A 24534-nucleotide genomic window follows, 5' to 3' on the forward strand; every position below is an offset into this window, starting at 1 on the left:
GAGTTCCAGGGAGGAAAGGGATTTTCCTCCTATTTATTGCTACTTGATGTCTTGAGGGAACTGCAGGTTCCTTACATGTGCATGTTTGGTCTGTGTGGTGCAGCTGGACACTGGCTGGAAACTGGTTTTTAGGAGGAATGAAACAGATCAGTTAAGAAGGAAGAGGATATTAAACAAATCAGGCCAAGTGGAAGAAGCACATGAAAAATACATGGGAAATACCTAGAGGAGAAGGAAACTAAAAGGAAATTCACTGATTTAGTCAATTCCTTTGGAAAGATACCCTGGGAGAGAGAGAAAAGGAAAGCAGAGAGGAGGATGGAGAAGCAGATGGTTCTGAACGTGTCAAGGCTGATCCTGACTCAGCAGGTGTTGCTGTGTGATGCAGGTAACATGATCAAGTGCCAGAGCATCCTGCTGCTCTGCCCTTTAGGGACTGATACAGGATGGCTCCTGGGCTATTTATTTAATTATTTACTTGTGCATTTTTCCTTGTAAGCTTTTGTCTTTTCATTTAGGAGACCTGAAGTAGGTAGTAGAAGGTGATGTGAAGTTTTTAGCAGCTGGAAGCTGGATGTGATCCCTTAGCCCTTTGCAGTTTTCCATCTGCTGCTCAATGAGCTGGTGTTTGTCAGACAATTGCTTTTAAGTTACAGCAGGAAAATCAGACAGTGGCAGGGGGACAAGAGTGGCCTGCAAGTGGGGACCTTGCTTCATCCTTCTGTGTCAGTCAGTGGTTTCTGCCTCAACACCAGCAGACAGGGCTGGAGCAGTGGCCCCAGATGGAGAAACTGAGTGGGACTAAACAGAACGGTCAGATTTTGCCCATCTGATTTGAGTCAGAGCAGAGCAGACTGGTGAGATACCAACTGTATGTAGACATGCAGAGCTGTTTCCATAATCTATGATGACTTTGGAGGACAACTGTGGAGCTGACTCTTGACTGTATGCTATAAAAAGCTGAAAAAGATCCCAGTGAAAGACCACAGAATGTGTTAACCATGACTTCTGGGTTGGTGTGGGGAGGATGCTTATTTAACATGAGGCTGAATTCAGCCCTTCCAGATTATTTGTGCTGTGGCTGTGGGATGTAGACTGCTTAAGGAAATGCTTTAGTCCTCATCTCGGCGGAATATACAAAGAGCTCTCACCTTTGTAACTGTTAAAGTTAAAGCTGTGAACCAGGACATGCTTCCTGAAGGCAAGGCCAATAAATGCAAGGAAGCTCTTGGCTAATGCCACTGCTGTTGGCAGTCAGGGCATGGCTGTGTGGAGACAGTGTGTTGGAAGGAAAGGTTTCCAGATGGGTGAACTCAGTTTGTTCATCAAACAGTGATATACCTGTTTGATTTTAGACAATGGTTGCCCAAAAAGTAAATAGATGTGTCCTTTTGTTTAACTGGAATAAGAGAAGTAAAGTAAATCTACACCAAATCCACATGGTTGATAGTTATTAACAATGTCCTGTGTCAGACTGAGGAGCATGTGGGAAGGAGCTAAGCCTCCAGTTCTTTGGAAGAAAATATGAGCAACCTTTGCTTTGCTCGTGTTTGATCAGTACTGACTGGTTTGCTGAAAACTGTTATTTCATCTGAAGTAATAGTTTCATCTTTATTTCATTAGCAGTGCTTTTTGCTCTTATATTCATTCCCAGGAGGCTTCATTTGGCTGTAGGGATAGGTTAGAGAAAGGAGACCATTTATGTACTAGCAGAGATTCAGAGACATGGTAAAGGTGACTAGTAGCCAATAAAATAGTTTTAGCTTTATTTTTAAAGCTAGAAGAATACAATTATATGTGAGAAGAGCTGTTAGTTACCTAGGAGGCAAGAGGGAATGTTTAAACAAGATAATGCTTTTCATATTTATCCCCAGTATGTTGTCATCTCTTCAGTGCACCTGTCATGGGGGAAGGGGTTAGAATGGACCTTTTGTAGGGCAACTGAAAGGGTTCTGGACATGTGAAGGCATCTCAAGACCTTGGTGTACTGCTGAGACACACATAAGCCTGGTTGCAGCTTTGGGGACCGTTCTTCCTACATTTGTGCTGCAGACAGAGTTGCAAAGAGCATCGTGTCCTCCAGCTTTTAGACTGTGTGGATCAAACCTCCGAGGGCAGGTTTCTGGAATAGGTTTTCTGACCTCCCTCTTCACACCCTGCTGTGCAATTGAAAGGATTCCAATATAAGTTGTCTTGTCCTTAATACATTGGCTATGTGAGTGATTCCTGTGGATCCTCAGTTCACTGCACTTACACCCTGTCACCCGCTCGAAACTGCTCAGCTGAGTGTTTTAATATTTCATCAGTTCAAAGCAGGAGACTTAATGAATTGAGAAAATGAGGAGAATCTGGGGTATTTAAAGAGACCTTCTGTCCATTAGGCACACCAGCTGTGTGTCAGCCACACGTTCTCTGTACTGGCTGAGCAAAACATTTCTGTTTGTTACTGAGGAACATTGGAACACAGCATCTAGGCAAGTCCAGAACTTTAGGGAATGCTGGACATGTCAGCAGGACAAGCCCATTGGTGTTTGCAAATCAGACATACCAAAAAAAACCTGCCAGGAGAAAAATCAGGACCTCCAGGCTGCCTGGTGCTGCAGGCAGAGGAATTGTTTGGAATTGTTCCCTGCACTTGCAGGTGTGTCGTGAGCTTTGCCTGCTGGAAAACGTGCTTCTTTCTTCCTTCTGTCCAGATTGCAGGATTCTTACTCCTGTGGCAGTGGAGATAGGTGGAAGTCTTCCCATCAGCTTCAGGAGGCCCCATGCTGGGTTTCTGAGTAACAGGGACAGTCTGCACTTGGTTCAGCATATGGAAGTGCTGGGTACAAATGTCAGTCACCAGGTAGATGTGGAGTCTAGGGTTTCACAGCAAGCAGAGAAGTTAAGAGATGAACTCAGGAAATAAGGAGAAGGAGCCAGAAAGCACATCAGAAAGTTGCTCACCTCGTTGTTTGCTACATTGCAGCTCATGAAGTGGCAGATGGGGAGAGCTGAGGCTGCCCTGCTCCTGCCAGAGAGGTCCTGGGGTGTGAGAAGTGGGATGAGGAGAGGCAATAAGCACAGAGAGGTCTGGAGCAGGAAGGCAGCCCCTCTGCTCTTCAGAGCTGCACATGCCTGCTCGCATCCAGCTTCTTTGCCTGGGGCTTATCTGCCCATCTCTGATGGAAAAGTGACACAGCCTGTCAGCGGGTCACGCTGCCTCTTGCTTAACAGTGAAGCAAACTCTGCTGCTCCCCCTTGCACCCCCCAGCCCCATCCACTTCTTTATTAGTCACCTGATCAGAGCCTTGAAATCCTTGACCCAAATCCTCCTGTGCCCAGCTTTAGGTCTTATCCTGCTCCGGCTGTTGTGTCCACCGCCCACCTGAGAGGAAAGGTGTTCGCTGTGCGTGTGTGATTAGGGAGATGCTGCTGGATGTTGGGAGCTGTGTGCAAGGTGATAAGCAGGAGTGAGGGAGGGGAAGAGCCCTGGATGGAGCTGAGCTGTGAGCTTTCCCTGAGCCACAGCCTTTCTCCCTTTCTGCTGACTCAGTGACCCGAGTTTTACTGCCTGGGAGTGTCAAGAGGCAGTGACCTTGCCTGTCTGCTCAAGGACCCCTGGCACTCAAAGGCCATGCCAGGCCAAGCCAAAACATGCTGAGGAGAGAGTTATTTTGCAGAATTTCTTCATCCCGAGGTGACTCTCAGCTCTGTTGGACTGGAAGATGGTTAATCCTGCAGTGGTTTGGTGCTGTGCATGGGGCAGGGAGTCAGTGTGGTCCTTCTGTGAAATGTGCTTGTTTTGTGGTTTTTTTTTGTCTGGGTAGGGAGGTTTTATATATGGGTGAGGAAGAAGCTGAGAGGATTCATCAGCTCTTGGGAATAAACAGGTTCTTTTATGCCCAGAGCACTCGATTCAGTGTGGTCAGGGCTCTGAGATGAAGGGTCCCTACTTGCTTCCCAGTGGGCAGAGATACATTTTTTTTCCCCTCTGAGCTGCTACTATTAACTGGGAGTACAATAGGGTGATTTTCTGACAGGTTCTGTGCAGAAGGTCAGGTGAGGCAGATATAACGGTCCCTTCTGGGGCTGGAAATCAATGAATCTGTGATTAAATGGCCCACAGAGGCTGGACATTGCAGATTAAGGGAAAAGGAGTGATACTGGTGGCATTTTATGTGGGAGCTGCAGTCAGATATTTCTCTTGCAGCAGAACAAAGGCTCCCAGCAATCCCCAGGTCATGTCCATCTTTCTGGGGCCTTTTAATGAGCCCCACGTTTACCTGGGCATAGTAGGGAGACAGAAGGTGGATTTTTTTCCAAGGAGTGCATAGGTTTCTTCGAAAGTTGGTTATTAGTTTTGTTTTGGGTTTAAAAAAAATGCAAACTGAAGAGCAGGAAGAGCCTTTGAGTGGCTGTTTTACACCAGTCCTGACATTACAGAGTTGTGCTGTTACATAAGGTTGTTTCTCAGAGCTATAACGATGCAACAGTATTTATAGACCAATCTGGGTTCTCCTTTTAATGGCTCCCATAAAAAGCTCATTATTCCCTTCACACAGTCGCTGACTGATTTACATGCTTGTCCTGTCCCTGGGCGTGTGCTCCCGTTTGGGTAGCCCTGAGCGACACGCTCCCTGTCTGTTTGTTGCTAAATGACTCTGACAACAGCCTGGCTGTGACACTGCTCTGATCCTTACACCACAAACTTGTCTTCTGGGGAGATGGTGGGGAGAGGAGGTTGACAGAGACAAAAAAACTGCTCGTGTTGCTGCAGGTTTGGAGAATGTTGTTCTCTCCTTGGAGCTGCAAACTCTTTCCTGGTGTATCAACCTGGCTGGGCAAAGAGCTTGGCCTGGCTGGAGCGAGTGTATGTGGGAGGTAGATGGAAGTCCCAGTAGAGTAAACAGAGTCTGTGAGTCTGCTACTTGAGCCAGAACCACCACTGAAACCTACTCTTGAGCTGGACTTGGGTCTGGTCAGGCTGAGAATGAGGAAGGAAAAGAAACCCCATGTGTGTTCCTCAGGGTGACACAGGAGGGCTTGTGCAGAGGTTGCACAAGCACCCACCTCCACTCATCTCCTTTACCTGCCTTAATCAATGTCCTTGCACCTTTCCCTCTGCGAGTCCTGACATTCCTCCTTTTGCATATTGGTGTGGGGTTTTTTTCTTTATTGTAGGGAGGGGCAGAGGGTTGGGACAGCTTTATGGCAACTGTATTGATCTGTAAAATTTAATATAATCTCTGCACTTACTGTGTGATCGTTAAGGGGCTGGTGAGTCAGTGAAACGTATTTAAAAAGAAATATTTTTCAGTTTTATTTCCTCCCGTGCTACTTTTCTGAGCCTCTCTTCTCTTCCAAACCTGGCATCAATCTCCTACTTTGCATCCCTGCAAAGAAAGTCGTACATTTTTGACTGGGTTTTCACAAAGAGCTTGGCCTGGCTGGAGCGAGTGTATGTGGGAGGTAGATGGAAGTCCCAGTAGAGTAAACAGAGTCTGTGAGTCTGCTACTTGAGCCAGAACCACCACTGAAACCTACTCTTGAGCTGGACTTGGGTCTGGTCAGGCTGAGAATGAGGAAGGAAAAGAAACCCCATGTGTGTTCCTCAGGGTGACACAGGAGGGCTTGTGCAGAGGTTGCACAAGCACCCACCTCCACTCATCTCCTTTACCTGCCTTAATCAATGTCCTTGCACCTTTCCCTCTGCGAGTCCTGACATTCCTCCTTTTGCATATTGGTGTGGGGTTTTTTTCTTTATTGTAGGGAGGGGCAGAGGGTTGGGACAGCTTTATGGCAACTGTATTGATCTGTAAAATTTAATATAATCTCTGCACTTACTGTGTGATCGTTAAGGGGCTGGTGAGTCAGTGAAACGTATTTAAAAAGAAATATTTTTCAGTTTTATTTCCTCCCGTGCTACTTTTCTGAGCCTCTCTTCTCTTCCAAACCTGGCATCAATCTCCTACTTTGCATCCCTGCAAAGAAAGTCGTACATTTTTGACTGGGTTTTCACAGTTTGCCTTTGATTTGATCAAGTATTAGGAAAAGACTGTTATCCAGTCTGGTCTGATGCTACATTCATTCACCATTTCCTCAACTAGCTGTCTTGTAGTTTCTGGATCTATGCAATTTTGTGTCTACTGAGAATATCACTCCTTCTTTCTAATCTCAGATATATCTGGAACTCTTACTGCTGCAGTACCAGGTTGCCTCTTGGTGTCTGGTGCCTCCCACTCACACAGTGCCCCTGTGCCTCACCATGTGTCTGGAGAAGAGCAGCACAAAGCAGTTAACTGACATGCCAGCAAAGTCTGGGCAGGAAATTGGAACAGCAAAATGACAGCTTGAGTTTCAAACTTGTGCTGAATTTCCCAGCCACTGGAGCAGCCTGTTTTTGAGCTCTGCTGAGTGGTGCTGCACCACAGGTGAAATACCTCCTCTGCAGAGTGACCTGCACTTTTTGTACCTGATACCACGAACTCAAAAGGTTGGTGGATGTGGTTTTGCAGCTCAGAGCATGGGCAGAGCAAACCCTGTCTGCCAGCAGGATGAACCGTCTCTAACAGGGCTCAGCCTGGCTCACCCCGTGAGGAGGATGGGACATGGCATTTGTAGTCAGGTGGCTGCTACTATTGGCTTCTGATTTTGGAGAGGGCTGCAGCAAAGGGGGAGTTAGACATTATTGAAGGTTATTTAAATTTTGGGCCATTTTTCTCTTTCCTCTCTCCCTCCCCCTCTTTGCAATCACTCTTTGCAGTCACTTTGAGCAGCGTGTTGCGAGACTCACCAGACCCTGCGGGCGCCTGGCTGCCTCTGCTCGATGCAGAGCCTCTGACACTGATTTATATTTTGGTTAATTGTCTCCATCCATTAGTCTCCTCATCCTTCTCCTTGTTAAAGATGCAGTTGCTGCTGATGTCTGTAAATGAAACACATTTGAAAGGCATTGCTCCCAGTCTGAATCCAGCTTGGGTTAACAGTCACTGGAAGCTGCCACCTCCTGAGGACCTCAAGAGGGTACGTCTGCACTCAGGAGCCCCATGGGCAGGGCAGCCTGGGCATTTGTCAGCATCTCAAGAGCCTGAGGTGTCTGCCCTATTTGTCTAGTCCCCTCTGTAAGACACTCCATGGTGAATGTGCTGGCAGGGTTGGCTCCAGAAGCAGGCTGAGAAGATGGATTTCAGCAGATGGGAGGGACTAGTTTTCTGGGGCCATTTGAGATTGAGGAGAGGTGGCTGGAGAGGGGGTGCAAATGTGGTCATCATGGGGACCAGGCGACAAGACAGGACCAGAACGGGTCTTGGAGCAGTAGCTGCTGGCTTCAAACACTGCCAGGCAGAGACTTACAGTGCAGATGTTGCTAAAAAAAATAACATTATTGTTCCCAGAAGTCAGTCACACAGGATTGCTGCATGTCTGGTTACCACAGCTCCCCTGGAAGGGCTTGCTCCTAATTCATTTATACATCCCAAGGGACAGCCACACTTTGCAAATCTGACAGTTCAGTGGCAGTCCCTATGATGGACTTCTCCTTCCTTGAGCACAGGTTGTGGCTCATTAGCCAGACTAGATGACGTTGCTCGTGCAGTGTCTGCCAGAAATGCCAGTACTGCTGGTTTAGCTGTTGTCCTGCAGGTGCTTCTCTGCAGACTCCACAGATGAGTCAGTGGATTACTGAGACATCTTGTCCCAAGCAGACACCTGTCAGGGTGACATTCCCACCAGTTGTTGATGTGGCTGCCCCTCCCCTGGAGGGCCTTTTCCTGGAAGCAGTACAGCTGCCAAGTGACCACTGGTGGACCATTACACTGCATTACAGAAAGTCTCATCAGAGCAACCAGCTTCTGGGGAGACAGAGGACCTGATAGTTCCATTAAACATAGACAGTGCAGCTATCAAAACATTTTAAAAGAACATTAGCAACTGTTTCTTTTCCCTTCAGTGGTGGTTTTTGCAGCCATTAGTTACTAGTACTTCTCACTGCTGCTTTGCAGAGTGGGCTCCTTGTATCAGAGCATTGGGATGTGACAGGGAATTTTGGACTATCAACTGTGGTCTGTATCTGAGCTGCACAGTTATCCATGTCATCCTGACTATATTCCCAGAGTCCTGCACCAGTGTTTGTTGGATTTGGGTGTGAGGTTTTAGGATGATGAAGGATTTTTGTTGTTGTTTCCCAGGCACATGCCTCTGATGCTGTGCTCCCCTGTGGTTTTCTCTTGTTCCCAGTGTATCAGGTCAAGTGTGGGTTTTTTCAGAAATACCCTCCAAGGTCAGGTGGCCATTTTCTTAAGAGAGCAGATTTCATTTTGCTACTGCATCCAGGTAAATGACCATTTGGACATGGCTTTTACAGCTTTGTGGTTGCAGCTTGCAGCAGGCATGGCCATTCCTGCCTCTTTCAGCTGTTCTCAAAGCTACCAAGTTGGCCTTGAAGGAAGTCTACAGTGCTGTTAGGGAGCTGCTACCCTTCCCTGTCTTAGTAGGAGGGACATCTTTGTGAAGGTAGGATCTCACTGCTTTATCAGGAATCATCACACACTTCTTTGTTACATGAGGTACTCATGGTTTTTAACATTTTCTTCTCCACAGCTGCTAAGTATGATGTTGCAAAAATTGGATAATGAATTCAAATAGAGAATGAACAACAGCACATCAGCTGGAACGGAAAGCAACAACATGAGTTTATCTTTAAGAAATATGTTTATGTTCACTGTTCTGATACAGGACAGGGTGAATTTTAGTGTTCTGGACTGAGATTAAATGTGTAGTGGATTTAAAGTTCAGACTCAAAACTCTTGTAGTGCTGCAAGTTCTTTTGTTAAAACCTTGCCCACCAAAATAGCAGAAATACTGGAAAAACATGTCTTGTGACCAGAGCTTCAATCATCCTGAGCCAGGTATCAGCAGAAAGGTCTCATCAGGCTGTCAGTAATGCTGAGTCCCAGTTTGAAAGCAAATCTGGATGTGGCCAACCAGCCACATGCCTTCTGCAACCCCTGACAGCGAGTACTCCATTTCCTACCCTTCATTTTCCTGCAAGAACAAAACTTGCTGCTGTGAGGTGGAAGTGCCCAGCCAGCCATGCCTCAGGACATGCTCTCCTACTGCTTGAAAACATACCTGTATTAGTGCAGGTCCCCAAACCATTAATTACCAAAACCCATGCAAACTGAATGTTGCCACGGCAACCTGCAGCCCTACAGAAGGCTGGCTGTCTCCTCCTTGACCTTTCAGGAGATCTGTATCTTGCCCAAGCCCCCTTCTCTAATCCGGTTTTTAAAATATAATATTATGCTACTGGAAGGGATCAGACCTTTAATCTGATTGTGTGTGCATGTGTCAGTGCATGGATGGGGGAGCTCCAGCATTAACGGCCCCCAGCAGCGGCTCAGAGGCAAGACAAAGGAAAAGCAGAGTGTGACTCTGCCCTGCCAGGGCTGCAAGTGAGCACCTGGGTGGAATTAGTGGCTTCAGCAGACAGATGGGAGCATCCTGTACAGGGGAAGGACCAGCCTCTCCGGTCTCCTTTGTGCAGGCTCCTTCCCACTGAGGTCATGCAGGAGTTGTGCTCTTGCTGGTGAGGTCTTCAGACCAAGCAGCCGAATTTTAGGCGTTACTACATGTATGTTGGTATCCCCAAAGTCCATGGATCTTGACCTGAAGTCCTGCACGCTCAATATTGTTTTCCCTGTTGTATTCTCTCTGAGGGAAGGATCTTTAATCCTACTTTGGCTCTGCATGCTGGAGCCCTGAGCCCCTGAATTTGTTGCCTGTTTTGTATGTGACAGGGTTAGTGTGAGCAAGTTTGGTGGTGTGTAAACCCAGAAGAACAAATAGCCTTCTCCCCAGAGACTTGATATGTTTTGAAAACACCTGTACCTGAGCAAGTTGAGCCCACAGAGAATAAACACCCTGTGGCCTGGGCTGAGGGAGAGGGTCTCATTTCTGTGCTCTGCAAGATGGGCTGGACTGGGCTGCTTTTAGAGAACACAAGTGCAAAAATCCAGAGCCCACAGTTCAGGGTGAAGAATGAGGAGTGGGGCTGAGGAAGAGGAGAGGGGTCAGTGAGAGCTGCAGTGGAGGTGGGGGGCAGCAGGGCCCTGTGCACCTGGGCTGAGGTGAGTGGCCGGTTGCAATTTGAAGATAGCCGTTTTCTGTGGTAAAGTATGGATGTTTAGAATCAATTTTAGGATAGAAGTGTGTTTCTAGGGTTTGTCTGGCCGAAGGGAGGTGGCGGGGCTGAGGGGATGTGTGTGGTGTGGCTGAGGCCTTCCCCTCAGGGCTGGAGGGCAGAGGGCAGGACTGAGCTGTGGAGAAGCTTGGCCAGGCTGGACTTAAAACTCATATTTTGCAATTTTTGGTGTATGGACCAAGCAGATCTCCCCAAGCCTGTGGTAGTGCTGTGTCTTTTGTGCTCCTGCTGGGCTGACCAGCAGCAGGCAGTGGGATTTCAGGGTTGGGGTTGCAGCTGCGGTGCTGCGGTCCAAGTGTGCAATAAAGCAAGGTGATTTCTGAAAATTCCTCCTTCCTGGCTAAGGTACTGAGCAACTGGTAGAGTACCTGAAGAGCTGAGGCTCAATTAAAGGTCAGATTTTCACTAGCTTTATTAAATGATGAAAGCAGTTAGTTGGAAGTTGCTCTGTGGAGATTCAGGAGGGTCTCTTTGTGCTGGTTTCAGCCAGGATGAAGCCAATTTTTTCTTGTAAAAAGGATGTTTGTTTGCTGTCTTACACAGTCATGGGTAAGGAGTAGATGGCAGAGTTGTCAGCTGCAGAACCAAAGCTGGTGTTTTATTCTGTTGATCCAACATGGTGGTAGAAAGTTCTCTGTGGCCCAAGCAGAGCCTTACACAAGTGCAGCCATTATCAGAGCCCTCACAGTCACTGGAGACTGGTTGCAGCTGTGTGGAGCTGTTTGTTTGGGCCAGCTTGACCTGTGTTATTTTTTAAAAGTGCTTTTAAGTCTTCACCCAATGCAGAAATGTATCTCAGTTTTTCACAAGATCCTCTGGTTACCATTCACTCTCCTCTCTCCTGCTAAGACTGAGCCCCAGCTATAAGCTGCCTCCCATTGTGCCAGGTGTAGAACAAGCCGGGAACAAAAAGGCAGTCTCTGCTTCACACCTCCCGTGCACTAAGGCAAAAGGAACAAAGTCTAGTGACAGCTTGATGTTTTAAAAGCTGTCTCAACGTGTTTGCCTTATATCTAGTCTTTTTTTCCTCTCAGTGTCACCCTGGTGTTCAGTTTGCCTTCTGCAAATGTATTCCAACAGAGTAGTGTTTTCCTGGGATCCTGCCTAATTGCATGGGTAGCTGAACTGAATTCAAAGCCTGTAGAGTGTATCTGTAAGCCCTCTGGTATCTGCTCATGTGTGGAGTTATGACTTGCTAATGCACCTTTGCATACCATGATGATTATAATTTTAAGGCCAATGAAATTCTCCTAAAAATATCTCTATTGGGGAAGAAGAAGATAATTCTCTTGTGGTAATGTTTCCTTCCACTCAGATCTCCTGGTTTTAATTTACAGTGGGTTTGTCACAATGTTCTGCAGTCTTTGTGTTTTGGAGAATCAAGTTATGTTAAGGAGTTGTTCTGCTCTTTTCCAGAAAGAGAGGTTGGTTGCATTTTACTAGTGGATAAAACAATTCCTTCTCATAGGTCTCTTAATGTGTTTATGTATCAGAGGTGTTTTGGGCTCAATTGGGATGCAAGGCACTCTGCAAATGCAAAGATGTAATTATCCCATTTTTCTCTTCCTACTCCCTTCCTTTTCTCGCTCTCTACTTCTGCTCATCTCCTCCGCCCTTTCCTGAGCATTGTGCTGATGGCAGCATTTATCTGCATTTGTCCTCTGTCCCTGACATCCAGTTATTGATTGGCATGATTAAAAAGAACTGATAATCACTTCACATTAATCCCATAAATGACTTAAGACACCAAAATATTTGCATAATGCATCTTAAAGGTGGCAGCTAAAAGAGGATAAGACCCAAAACTGCTTGGCACAGGAGAAATGGGCTTCCCACTCACCTGTGGGCTTGCTTAAGTAATTAGCCTTCTGCTTGCATAAGGAGGAATCTGAACTGGTTTAGCGGAGGAAGATGCAATGGGTGCTCAAAGGCTTTGAGATCCAAGCATCCTATCTCCTTGCTGAGCCTGGGGGTGGGGGGAGCAGCAGGGACCATGACAGCGGCTGCTGAAATAAGAGTCTGTTTTTGTCTGCTGCATCTTGTGAAAATCTGGAGCCAGACACCCGCTGAAAGTACCTCTGTCTAAAGACTTTCTGTCATAAACTTATCTGATTAGCAGAGAGCTAGACGACAGATTAGCCCCTGCTTCTGCACTGGAGATGGGCTCTCTGGAGCGTTTGAGCAGATCTGCTCCTGTTGCTAGTGCTGATAGCCTGTAGGTGGGGGTGCAGCAGGTGGGGGGGAGGTAAGGGGGGATAAGAGGAGGATATTTAAAAGGAAGATCATTGCTAGGTAATTCTGCAGATAATGCACCCTCCGGGTTGTCCTGCTGGTCCCAGGTGAGGACACTCTCCTCTGCACCAGTGAGTTGGTGGTCATGTGCTGTGTGTCACAGCAGCACAGAGTGGGTGCACTTGTCATGTGAGTAGAGGTGGGGAGGGAGCTGTGGCTGTGGGAGGGCGGGCAATATTTCTAAAATGTATAATTTTTTGTGAGTGTCTCTGGTTCTCCTGGCTGTCATCTTCCATTTAGAAAGAGGAGAGGAAGAAAAATTGCCACATTTAGCTTGGGGCAGGCACCCTGTGGGAGAAGGATGGGTGTTTTAACATATACTGCAAACAAACAAAGGGAGACATTCCAGCATTTCCGTTGAGCATCATGTATACGTTGTAGCTTGTTCTTCCTCTTCAGTCTTTGTGTATCATTTATTCAGAAATATTTTTCACGTGGGTAGCGATTTGCAAGCAAAAGCATTTGCCAGCTGAACTGCTGTATCTGCTACAGTGAATGTCTTCTGATGTTTGTGTTCTGCCTCTCCATAGAAGGGAAAAAAAAAAAAAGACTAAACTACCCTACTTAGCAGAAATCTGATGCAAGGATAACAGGCAAAATAATGCTGAACTGCTCTAGTGCATTCTCTTGTCCCAGAAGGAAAGGAGCATCGTTTCAGGGTCTGTTAGAGTGAAGAGTGGCAGATTAGTTCTGTTAATAAATCTGAACCCTCAGCTCTGAGTGATGCTCATGACTGGGTTTATGGTGGGTTTCAGAAAAGAAAACCTACTCTTTATTTAAATAAAGTAGCCTTGTGTTCTGTAAGTGATGGAACAGAAAAACTTTTTTTTCAAGAATAGAAGGGTGGCAAGTGATAGAAAACTATCAGTTCTGTTCAAGTTTCCTATTAATTCTGGAATAGATCTGCCAATTCCTACACTTTCAGTTTTTCCATCTGAGATGTAAGTTCTGGCCCACGCAAGTTATATCTGGCAAAACTGAAATCAGGAGCTCTGGCAGCTGCTGAGCCCTTTATGGGAAATGAGAGTTCTGTTTGGGAAGTACTTTGCGCTTAGTGTCTGCTCCCTCAGCCCAGAGGAGGTTACCTAGGAGCCTGGTGGGGAGGAGGGGGGAACCTTTCCTGAAGTGCAGCTCTGAGGGGGCAAACAGAAGAACCCTGCGCGCGCACACACACAAAAATCAATTATGTGGTGGCAAATAGGATTTCCTTAACTTGGTGCTTTTCTGCTCTGTTGCAGCCGTGATAACGACCTTTCCACTATCATCTCCAACCTGCATCAGAGTCGTCAGCTCGTTATGCCAGAGACCCAGAGCCGTTGTGAATTCAAGAGAAACAGCATCGACGTTGGCTTGGGAGCAGCAGGTAAGCAGCTGGAGCAGGTCCTGCTGGTTTGGGTTTGCTGGCTTCCCTCCTCTCTTTCAACCCCCCCCCCACTTGTTCATTTTTTCAGCAACTGTTTTTTCTTCTGCATCTGTTTGTGCTACACTTTGGAGTGAGCTACATGAAGGCTTTTAATATTCTGGCTGAAGATGAATATGGAAAGGATTTCATGGTGATGTTAAAGTCCTTTTGAGATCTCAGCCCCGTGTTATTCTCAAATCTAGTGGTCTGTGTTAAACTACTGGCAAAGGAGCTTGCGCCAGCGAAGAATTGAAATGTCCCCAGGGTTAGTGTCAAGTGAAGCAGAAAGGCCTTGCAGAGAGCATGGTTTGATTTGTAATTTCATTAATCAGAGGTTCCCTGTGCTGCCTCTGTGCTTGCCTACTCCTTTATGAGGGTGTTTGGTTTTGTAGTGCTACCTGGCTTTTTTGGGAAGTTATCTGGTTTCAACTTAACATGGTAGAACCAGAAATGCTCCTCTTGGATCTTGCACCGTGCCTCTCCAGATGCCAGTAAGGGAGCTATGGGCAAGGATGCTTGGGTGGTAGATATGCATCAGTTGACAAGTGAGGCACTGGTAATAAACTGGAGATCTGTTTGTTGTTTGCAGAATCTGCAGTTTGCTTTCATTAGAAATAAAAGTTGCTGAAAAACTAGGAGTAATGCTGGTTTTTGTAGTGAGTAATCCCTGTCCTTCCAAATAAGAATTGGATCTCTCTGTGTATGCTAATGTAGGCCTCTCCTGAAAATCTCTGCATATGTGGTTTTGTTCATGTTTTCTTGAAAGTCGTTCTATTGACTCAGTAACTGAACCCTGGATCTGAAGGGAACACCACACCAAATACCCTTCGGGAATGTCTTTGGAGGATAGATAGTAACACAGTGGGTACCTGCTTTGCATTTTGCATAAAGTTTGACTCAGTTCCGGAAAGTTTCCTCCTACCTGGAGTGAAAATTGTGCTGGTGTGACCACTTCTGCAGGAAAGTGTTCAGGCTTGTAAACGTGTTGTGCTGAACTGGGGGGTTGTGAGGTGTCTGTAAAGCAGCATGGACAGCTCCAGTCTTTGCTTTCCCAGCAATTCTCTTTGTTAACCAGTCTCCACAGCCTCTTTTCCTACACAGCTCTAAGAGCCAAACTGGCCAGAGAGACATGTTTTCTGTATGACCTGTTTGAGTCTTATGTCTCAGCTGACCGTGTGTGTTTAAATGGTTATTAATATTGTTTGCTTTACAGAGAAACTGCTGGGCTTTCATTGTTGAAATTCCTTGAGATCCATAGCATTCCAGAAATGCAAAGGATACTTTTCATTTCCATTAGTGTTAAGCAGTGGAGAAGATTAGATGCAGAAGTCCTCATTCTTATTTGTTAGAATTTCTGTTTGAGTCTCTCTGGTTAGCTTCTTAGCCATCAGAAACAGTAAGACATATGAAATGTGGGCACTGCACATGTGTTGCAGAAGTGAGGGCAGCAGTGCTTGGCTCTGACCCCCAGGAAAGTCTGAGCAACGCAAGAGAAGAGGGCTTGTTCACACGAGGCCACCAACCAACTGACCAGACTTGTCAGGACGTGATATATTTGATGTGTCTGACAAGAGTTGAGCAGTAAAAGAGTAGGTGGAGTGATGGTGAGGAGAGGAGGTATGTAAGGGGAGAGGGGGTGTTGTCACATCTCCACAGGAGCAGGTTAATTCTGATTTTCCCCCATCTGGAGCTGGCTCACTTTACATGCTTGTTTGATTAAGGGAAGGCATATTTGCTGAAGTCCATGCAGAACCTGCCAGCTCTGACTGTAGAGTATGTGCTGAACTGGGACCTGTGTTACCACCTCCCAGACATGGAAATAGAGGGAACAGAAACAAAATGTGCTGGGATTTGTAGGTGATGCTGATTATTTGGTTTATGTCTTCATTCTGTTTGTTTTTACTGGAAGGGGCGGGAGGAAAGAATGGTATAACTAACTACTACATGTATAATTTTAAAAAACTTAGTGTTGGGGTAGTATAAAGGGCTGGCTATTGTTTAAACCACTTAGTTACAACAATAAGGGAAAAAGAAATGTGCCCCCAGTGTCTGCTGGTTGCATCGTATGCTTCTGAGAACAATACTGTGTGTTTGGGTTGTGAGACTTTCACCCTCTAAGAGGCATTTGAAGATGGACAGTGCTGAATAACTGATGTTAATGCTGGTATGTTTAAAAACTCCCACATCAGTCATGATGCAGTGCTCTCAAAGTAAGTTGGAATCTGCTGCTGAATTGTTTTCTGTCACTGCTTTCACATTTATGGTTTAAGTTAAGCCTATAGTCCCAACAGTAGAGGCTGAACACCTCAGAGGCTGCTCAAACTGCAAATTCTGCACCTTGGTTGGTGCAGGAACCCACAGTGGTGGGTGCCAGATGTTTGGAACAGTAAGCCTAGAGGAGGTGCAGTCTTAGGGCTTGGGATAGCTGGGACAGAAGGGGTCACTGTATTTTGGTTCTTGTGAGGCTCTAAGAGGTAGGAAGAGTCTGGGGTCACCAAGTTATGGTGCTTTGAAAATACACTTACTAAAAAAAAGGAGTGTTATTGCCAGTCTAGAGTGATAAAAGGGAAAGGGAGGGAGTTACGTGGTCAGCAGGTCAAGTTTCATCAGCCATGTGGGATAAGGTGTATGATGCCTTCCACCAGTTTTCAAATACATTGTTGAGGTGTGTGAACCAACCAAGGCACAGACAGGCAAATTTGCCTAAGATCATAAAGCAAACGATGACTGAACAACAGAGCTCAGTTTCCTGTCTTGTCCTTCCCTAGATTCTCTTCTGGACCTCTGTGTTGTTTTTCCACTGTGACAGTGTGGAATAGATGTGGATTATAGTCTTCTTCTGGAGATTCAGCATAGGAGAGATTTTTGGGGAGCAGTGGTGTTCCCCCCACTAGTGTGTGTACTGAAGCGAGACGTCCAGATAAGAATAGCTGACAACTCCTGTTTGAAGTGTCCCCTGGTACTGGACCTTTAAAGGAAATAAAGAATGCCAACAGCAAAAATCCACAATAAAGGCAAAAATGTGCTCCAGCCAGTGCTTCTCAGCAAGACATCTGGAGACCTGGAGCTGGCAGGGGTAGCTGAGGCTTTTGCAACGACAGCAGAAGTAGGTGGCCGAGAGGCGTCTCCTGATAGAATCTAATTGCCCTTATCGATTGGTTTCGGAGCCACCGTCAGCTCTGGTAATGATTGAGATATTCTGATGTGTTTGATGCATGTTAGCTGTATCTCACTGCTCCGGGCCCACTGGGGACCTTCAGGTATTACAGAGATCTCTTAATCACGGAGCAAACTTGCCCGTGTTGGGCCTGCGCTGCAGCACTGCAGATTTATTACAATTACCACTGATGCACTTGGATTTCCTTAGGTCCCAGGGGGTCCTGGGTTTCGGGAAGAGCTGCCCTGTTTGTAACTGAATTCTTAACTAGCTGAGGAAATGCATCTCACTGGTTTAGGATTTTACCCTGCAGTCTCTCACACTCTCCTTCCTTCTCTGGGTTGACTGTTGACAGAGTTGCGTCCTCACAATAGTAAACTTCTGCCACTGCTTCTTTCTCTGCTTCTCTTTGTGACTGGGAGTGGAGGTGCTTGTGCTTGCAAGATAGAGAGCACTGGTTTCTATAGTCCCTGGGTAATGCCTGTTCACCAAGTGGTTGTGTAAATTTCAAGTGTGCAAGTGTTTGTTGTTTCCAGCACAGAGTTAAAGAGCAGTAAATTCTTGTGGAAGATCAGAGAATGCAGGGTAAAGGAAGGGTGCATTTCTGCCAGCTCTGTTGCTCTTCATTGATCAAAATGATACCCAGCTCCTCTTTTGAAGTTGGGATTATGTCTACACTGGGTTTATACCCAGCTCCTACATTTTTTCTCCTCCTATTTCTCTGAACAGTGTTGGATGCTTTATTTTTTGGTTTTATTTATTTTTTAAAATCTGGGGCTAGCTAATCCAGCTGCTGAGAGGTAAGGTTGGCTCTTGGGCAGAGGGATACTCCCTTTGGGGAGAAGAGAGGTGACCTATTTCACCTAAGTGCTGGCAGTCTGCAGGATTGCAGTTGAAGGGAACATATGTAGACCTATCTGGAAAAATTAGCTTCGGTGATGCCCAGAGCTCCTGGACCAGTGTACCTGAGAGGTGTGGATGGTCTCTCCTCTCTTGGCCCTACAGACCTGATTTTCTGGCTGCATCCTTCCCTTCTGGTGGTGTTCTGCAGTGGAGAATGCTGGGGAATGCTTTCCTTGGTGCTAATTAAATTGCAGTCACGATGGGGCCATAATAAGCCAAATGGAGGAAGAAAGGAAAAGTACATGTAATGGGGTTTGTACTTCCTTGGGAACACGCCGAGCCAGCCTGCGCTGGGGAGATTCAGTAAGAGGCTTAACAACATCTGCAAAGGTAGAGCAAGTATGCTGGAATGCCTCAGGGGAGCCTGCATGTGGGAGGGCAGGGCAGGCGAGGAGCCTAATGAGAATCTAGAAGTCATTTCCAAATGAATCAGATAGAGGCCAGGCAGCAGACAGGGTAGGCACTGGCACCACAGAGGGGCTTACCTGGAGAGCGGGTGTTGGCACAAGGCGTTTTTAATCTTAATTGAGAGAGACTCACAAACACAAGGATGAGCAGAGCCAGAGCTGCTTGACAAAGGCACAGAAGCAAAGCTGGTGGTTTGCACATCAAACATGGATTTAGAGCCCCTTTAAGCGGCTAGTGGTGTGTCTGTAAACAAGTCCAATCCCCTCTATCCAGTTTGGCTAATGCAGCCTGCCAGGGTGTGCTTGGGGTGGGGGAGGACAGAGGAGCTCCGTGGCTGATAGAGAAAGTACTGGTGCCTTCTCCCTTGTGTGTGTGTGTGCTTTGCACACTGCTTTGGGATTTGAACAAGCATTTTGTAATACCGTCCGGGCCCAAGGCTCAACATTATTTTTCTCCTGAAAAAATCCTGTTAATTTCTCCTCTTTCTCTCCTCAAATACCCTCTTCTCTGCAGCGCCAGATTTAATGACTTTCCAGTTGCAATAGGGGTGTTTGGATGGATAGAAGTGGAAGTGTTGGGCTCACTGATGCTAGAGGAAGGCGGGTAGATCTTCCTTCTCTTCCTTCTGCCCCTTGTGATTAGAGGGAGTTGGCTTGAGGTCTGAGAGAGGGCACTTAATGGAGATATGGCAGACTGTCAGGTCTCACTCCAAACAACAGGCAATTTGCTATGGTTTTGCAGATAATATTTGGGACTGGGCATAGATTAAAGACCCCTTCCTGAGTGATTAGAGGCTTTGGCTGTGGAGAAGGAAGCAGCAGAAGTCTAGCTTTCCAATGCTGCAGAGCTCCCAGAAAGTTTGGGCTTTTTCTAGGTGTTGTTGGTGGATGTGATGGAGATGACAAACCCCGAGAGCCTTGGCTTCAGAGCAGTGGTGTCCTTGGTGACCAGTATCATTGCAAGTTAACCTGCAATGATCCCTATGGAAATCCCATGATAGGGAGAACGTGACATGTGTGTCCCTTGAGGAGATGCACTCCCAAGAGTTGTGTTCCATTGGAGACCATGTATACTCAGTGCTTCTGCATTCCTGGAAAAGCACTGTTCATCTTTATGTCTCAAAGACATCCTGAAAAAGAGAGCTCTCTTTTCTCTCTGCGAGGTGATTTGTTCTTCTGTACTTAACCTTTTGTCTTATCTTTGCACTTGGTGCTCTGCTGGCTAAGCAAGGCAGAAAGAGAAATTTCAGATCAACAAATTTGCATTTAAAAATTGGTCTTGGAATTTTTTTGAAAGGCAGTGCTTGCAGCTCACACCTGTGGATCTGGAGCTGATGAAACCATCTGTCTCACCTTCTTTGGGCCTGTCCCTGAACTCCATGTGCTTCCCACAGGGAGCTTCCCAGTAACTTCTTTTAGCTTTGCACTGAGACCTAGAACTTTAATCTGCTAAGGAGGAGTTAATATTGGGGATGAAAAGAATTGAGATCAGGGATGTTACAGCTAACAGAGACAGAAGCACAAGGAAGGACTGGTTTTGTGCCTGTAATAAGGAGCTAGGATTCAGACATGTTTTCATTTAACAAAGCCAAACAACAACAAAAAAAGCAGAAGCCTTTACTGAACTGCTGTCTGAAATTGAGCAGAAAATCAGCACCAAATGGACATCTAAGGGCTGTAAGCCCCTCCACATCTGCTTACCTGTTTTAACATGAAGGACAGTTGTTCACCTAGGCAACGAGAAGGTCTACGCTCTGTCAGTGCCACTCATCCTCCTGACTTGGATCTGGAGGACTGTTGTTTCTTTGTGCTCTATTTAAGTTCATTTCTATTTCTTCTGAAGTTTTGTGGGAGTGGGAGGTAGCCTGCATCCTTTTGTAATAAAACAGGGGTCTTGGGAAGAATGGGAAAGCCCAACATGGAAGCATTTCCTTTTGCTGACCCCTGCAACTGCACTTGCAGCATACATGAGTGCATGGGATTTTGCTGGTGTGGGTGTTGGGGTTTAATTGTTGGCTTTGTCACTGCAGGAGGAGAAGGAGCTGAGGCAGTTTAGTCCCCTGTTTTTCGCATTCGATGAAACCTGCTCTTGGCAGGGATTTGAAGCCTGATCTTGGCGCCCTGTTTTTGGCATTCAATGAAACCTCTTGGCAGGGATTTGAAGCCTGATCTTGGCAGAAGGGTTCTTGTAAGAAGGTCAGTGATGTGTTTCAAGGTTTATCTCCCTCACTTTTAGGAAAGGAGTGCCACGGCTGGCTAGGGCTCACCATGGCAGCTGAAGCAGCTTGGCCTCATTTGAGCCTGCTGTGAACAGGGCAGACTGGTTGTAGTCAGGACGGTCACTCTGTCACTCCCTGGCAGTTGTATCAGCCACCAAACTCTTGGCCAATACATGTTGTCACTTTGAAACTGAAATAAACACTGACTCTTCTTTGTTTCCTTGCAGCTCTAGGAAGAGTAAGATTATCCTGCTTCCAAAACTAACCTCTTCCCAGCCCCCTGCTTCCCACTTCTTTCCCAGGTGTCTTACAGGCAGCTAGTAAAGAACTGAAAACAAACCATTGTTGCAGTGACATCTCACTGATGTTATATGTACAAATCCAGTACAGGTTGTAGTGTGGCACCTGACTTGCCCACTCCTTCTTGCTGCTAGGGTGGAAGTGCAGGGAGAGGAGGTCCACTCTCCTGACCTTGCCACAGAGACTGCAGGACCCCTTCAGAGCCTGAGCTTTGATACTCTTCTTGCTTCAGTGCCTGTTTGTACCTCTGTGTCACCAGGTGTGGATATTGTGGATGTAGTCCTGCGAAGCCTAGCCTCTGCTTGTTCTGCACAGCAGGGGTAACACGGCCCTCCACAAGCTCCCCACAGCTCTGGCTGGAAAGCTGGTCTTGTGGGGGGTCATTGCCAAGGTAGCAGGTGTTGAGCTGCTGCTCTGCTCTAGTTTCCCTCAACAGTCAGCAGGATGCTCTGTGGTTCACAGCTTGGTGAGGTCTCTGGTGAAAATGAGGGAGAAGGGGGTGCAGGGCTGTGTGTGGGTGAGATGTGCTGAAGACAACATGTGAAAATGTTGACCCAGCCTTTTGGATTGGTGAACTTGAGAGAAGTCCACCTGATCACAATGAGCACTGTGCATTTAGAGCCCCAGGGCAGGCAAACCTGCCAGAGTCGTGTGTGACCATGACTGCCTTTTCTTGAAGCCCTGCCAGCTCAACCCCTGCCTTACAGCACTGCTCCAACACATGCACCCTTTGGCAAGGCTGGCCTGTCCAGGGCTGATCTAGGGTAAATGGGAAAAAAAAACAATAAGCATTATAATATAGAAATTATATAAATGTAATTTGTGAAATGTCACATGTAGTTTTTTTTTCTCCCTCTGCTGTCTCTGCATATGCACGTAAGCCCAGGTTTCCCCACAGGGCCACAGCAAAGACCCTCAGCTCTTTTCCCTCCACTGAGCATGTCTGATGCAAATCAAGGAGATGGGTGGGGATTTTCAAGGGTTAAGTTTCATATATATCACTGTGGGGGACAGATTCATAAACTAAACTGAAATCTGTCTATACCCTCTCCCCAGATGCAAGTTTATGGTTTCAGACCTGGTCAGGGGAGCCAGCAGTGCCTGTGTGCTTTACATCAGACATGAACAGACTTGGGAGGAGCTCTCCTAGGATGGACAGCTGGGGGTTGGATAGGTTTTATTAACAATTTGCTGTAAGCAAGAAGAGGGTCAACTGCCTATTGCATTAATTTTTTAGCTCTGCACAATCTTTTGTTCCCAATTCCTTTTATTCTCTTTGCTCTTCTCCCCTTTCCTGCTCTTTTCCCTCCTCCTTGCATTTCTTTGGCTCTCAAACCATTCCTCCCTCCTTCCTCTTCCATTCTTAATCCCCATCTCACATATGCACCCTTCTTCCTTTCCATTTCTCTTCCTCTCTTTAGTTTCCTTGTCCTCCTCCCTGTTCTCCCTTCCCCACCCTCCCTCCATCTCCCAGCTCCTCGGGAAGAAGACAATTTGAAGGCTTTCCGCTCTGCTCTCAGCTGAGAGGCTCCTTCCCTCAAGCCAATCAATGGCAGCCTTTCAGCCCCAGTGGGGCTTGGCAAACATTAGATCAATAAGTTATTAGCACCATTCTGTCAGCTGTAATGTGGAGATTGATCGGGGCCGGGGCTCCTGCATGCTGCCTGGCACTTCCCCAGCCTGATAAAGATGACAGATTAAGGGAATAAGAAAAAGGAATTAAGGAGTCTGGCTGTCAAAGCTGTCACGGGCTGGAGGAGTGCTGTTTTTTTCAGGGGCTGAATGAGTGCAATCGGACACTTCAGTGGTGCTAAGGGTACAGCACCACCAGCAGCTCTGTTGGAAATCACTGTCTTCAGCATTTACTTTTCTAAGGAAATGCTGGGAGGGCTGTAGAAGGAGCAGCTGGAGGAGGTGGAGTAGCTGTCCTGGGAGTTGGAGGGAATACCAGGCTCCTGGCACAGACCGCACGCAGAAGATTCAACACGTAGGAACCCACAGGGAAGTGTGAGTGCTGTCCCTGCCACATGGCCCAGCTTTTGGCATGGTTGGGTATTGTGTGGCATTCCCCAGGACTGAGAGAGGTGTCTGTGTCAGAGGGATGATGCTGGTTTTCATAACTCTTTATCACAGATAAATAAATTGAAGCCAAATTACCCTTGCCCAAGAGCTTTCTGGCCCCTCAAGGGAAGTCTGATCCTGGAACTGTGCTTAGGTCTTCTGATTTAACAAGCTTCCCCCTTCTGCTGTCTTACCCACTAGAACATGGTCCTTTCTAGAGCTAGAAGGTGAGTCTTCAAAAGGCTTCCAGCCTCCCCCCCACAGCCTCATTCTTTAAATCTTTTCTGGAGGAAAGCAGGGATTCACAAGTTTGCAGTTGCTAAAAAGCCTCTCTGCAGCACATAAAATTAATTCAGATCCCTCTCTTAAGTACAGTATATCCTCCCCATGAGTGTTTTTCATACTATGAATATTTTCCACCTTTTTATGGGTTGGTTCATGCTGTAAAAAATGAATTTTGCAAGAATCTGGGAGACAAGGGGATGTTGGTACACCTTCTCTAATGAACAGCCTCATTGCAGACAGACAGGAGGATGGCTCCAGGATGACCTGCACCTTCCTCTGTTTCACTTCTTGGGAACTAAGATATTGGACAGTCCTTTTAGGAGCTTAGCTCCAGCTAAGCAACTCAAGTGAGCACAAGGAGGTGGGAATTAGCAAGATACTGTTTGCATGGGAGGAGGAAAGGCAGATGGCCAAGTGGTGAGAGCTGAGGAAGGAGATGCAGGCTCCTTCTCAAGCCTAGGAAAGGATGGTTTATATGTTACACATTGGGAACCCTTCTCCTCAGCTAATGTCTTTGTTTCTTGCTCCTACAGCTTCTGTGTAAGCTGTGGTTAACTCAGATTTAGGGAAGGGGTTAGTGACACTAGGCGTACCTTTGGGATGCTGTGTCATGCACTGGGATCAATGAGTGACGGGCACTTGCCCATTGGAGTCCTCTGCTGTTGAGAGGAGTGTCTGCCACAGTAGAGTGAGCAGAAAAGAGAAACATCTCAATGACTCGATATTGCACCCTCCTGGCTTTGCAGTGAGAGACCATTGGTGTGCCCCATTCTTCCTTCCCCTTTGCTTCCTTTTTTCTTCCTATTTCCGGTAACTTCTTTTCACAGGGAACTTGAAGTGTGATGCTTAGGGGATGTTTGCAGATACCTTGGTCTAGGCTGGGGACAGTCCTGAGCTGGGAGGGCCCAGCTTCCTCTGCTCTTTGTACGTTTTGTACTATTAAGACTGGCAGAATAGCCAGCAAAGAGCTGCTTCCTGTCCTGCAGAGCTTGCTGTCTAAGTGGCAGCTGACAAATAGATATAGATGTAGAGACATAAAGGAACAGTGAGATAACCCAGTACAAGAGCTAAGGTTTGAAGCCTGCTGCCTGCCATGTCCCTAAAGCCATTAAGCTGACCTGCTGGGAGAGGATGATGCTACCTTTATTTTTCAGCTCTTTTTACAGATACAGTCGTGTTCCCCCTTCCTTGCTAGAACTAACGTTGCCCCGTGAACTGCCATGCACTTGTATTGTTCTAGGATCTGAAGTTCCAGAAGCCCACTGTTTCCCTTCCCCCAGCTTCCCCAATATTGTTTTTTTTCCATTCTCCATTGCCCTCAGTTA

At 46.7% G+C, this 24534-nt stretch overlaps 1 protein-coding gene across 1 annotated transcript in view; it reads left to right on the forward strand.

Moving 5' to 3' along the window:
* SAMD11 (sterile alpha motif domain containing 11) overlaps positions 1–24534 on the forward strand; it is a 111610-nt gene that overhangs the window by 47374 nt on the left and 39702 nt on the right. Inside the window, exon 4 of the mRNA XM_010005254.1 lies at positions 13714–13838. Within this exon, the coding sequence (XP_010003556.1) occupies positions 13714–13838 (125 nt within the window). The remainder of the gene's footprint in view (positions 1–13713; positions 13839–24534) is intronic.

Source organism: Chaetura pelagica, unplaced genomic scaffold (assembly GCF_000747805.2).
Source record: "Chaetura pelagica isolate M959 unplaced genomic scaffold, ChaPel_1.0 scaffold159, whole genome shotgun sequence".
Taxonomy (NCBI): Eukaryota; Metazoa; Chordata; class Aves; order Apodiformes; family Apodidae; genus Chaetura; species Chaetura pelagica.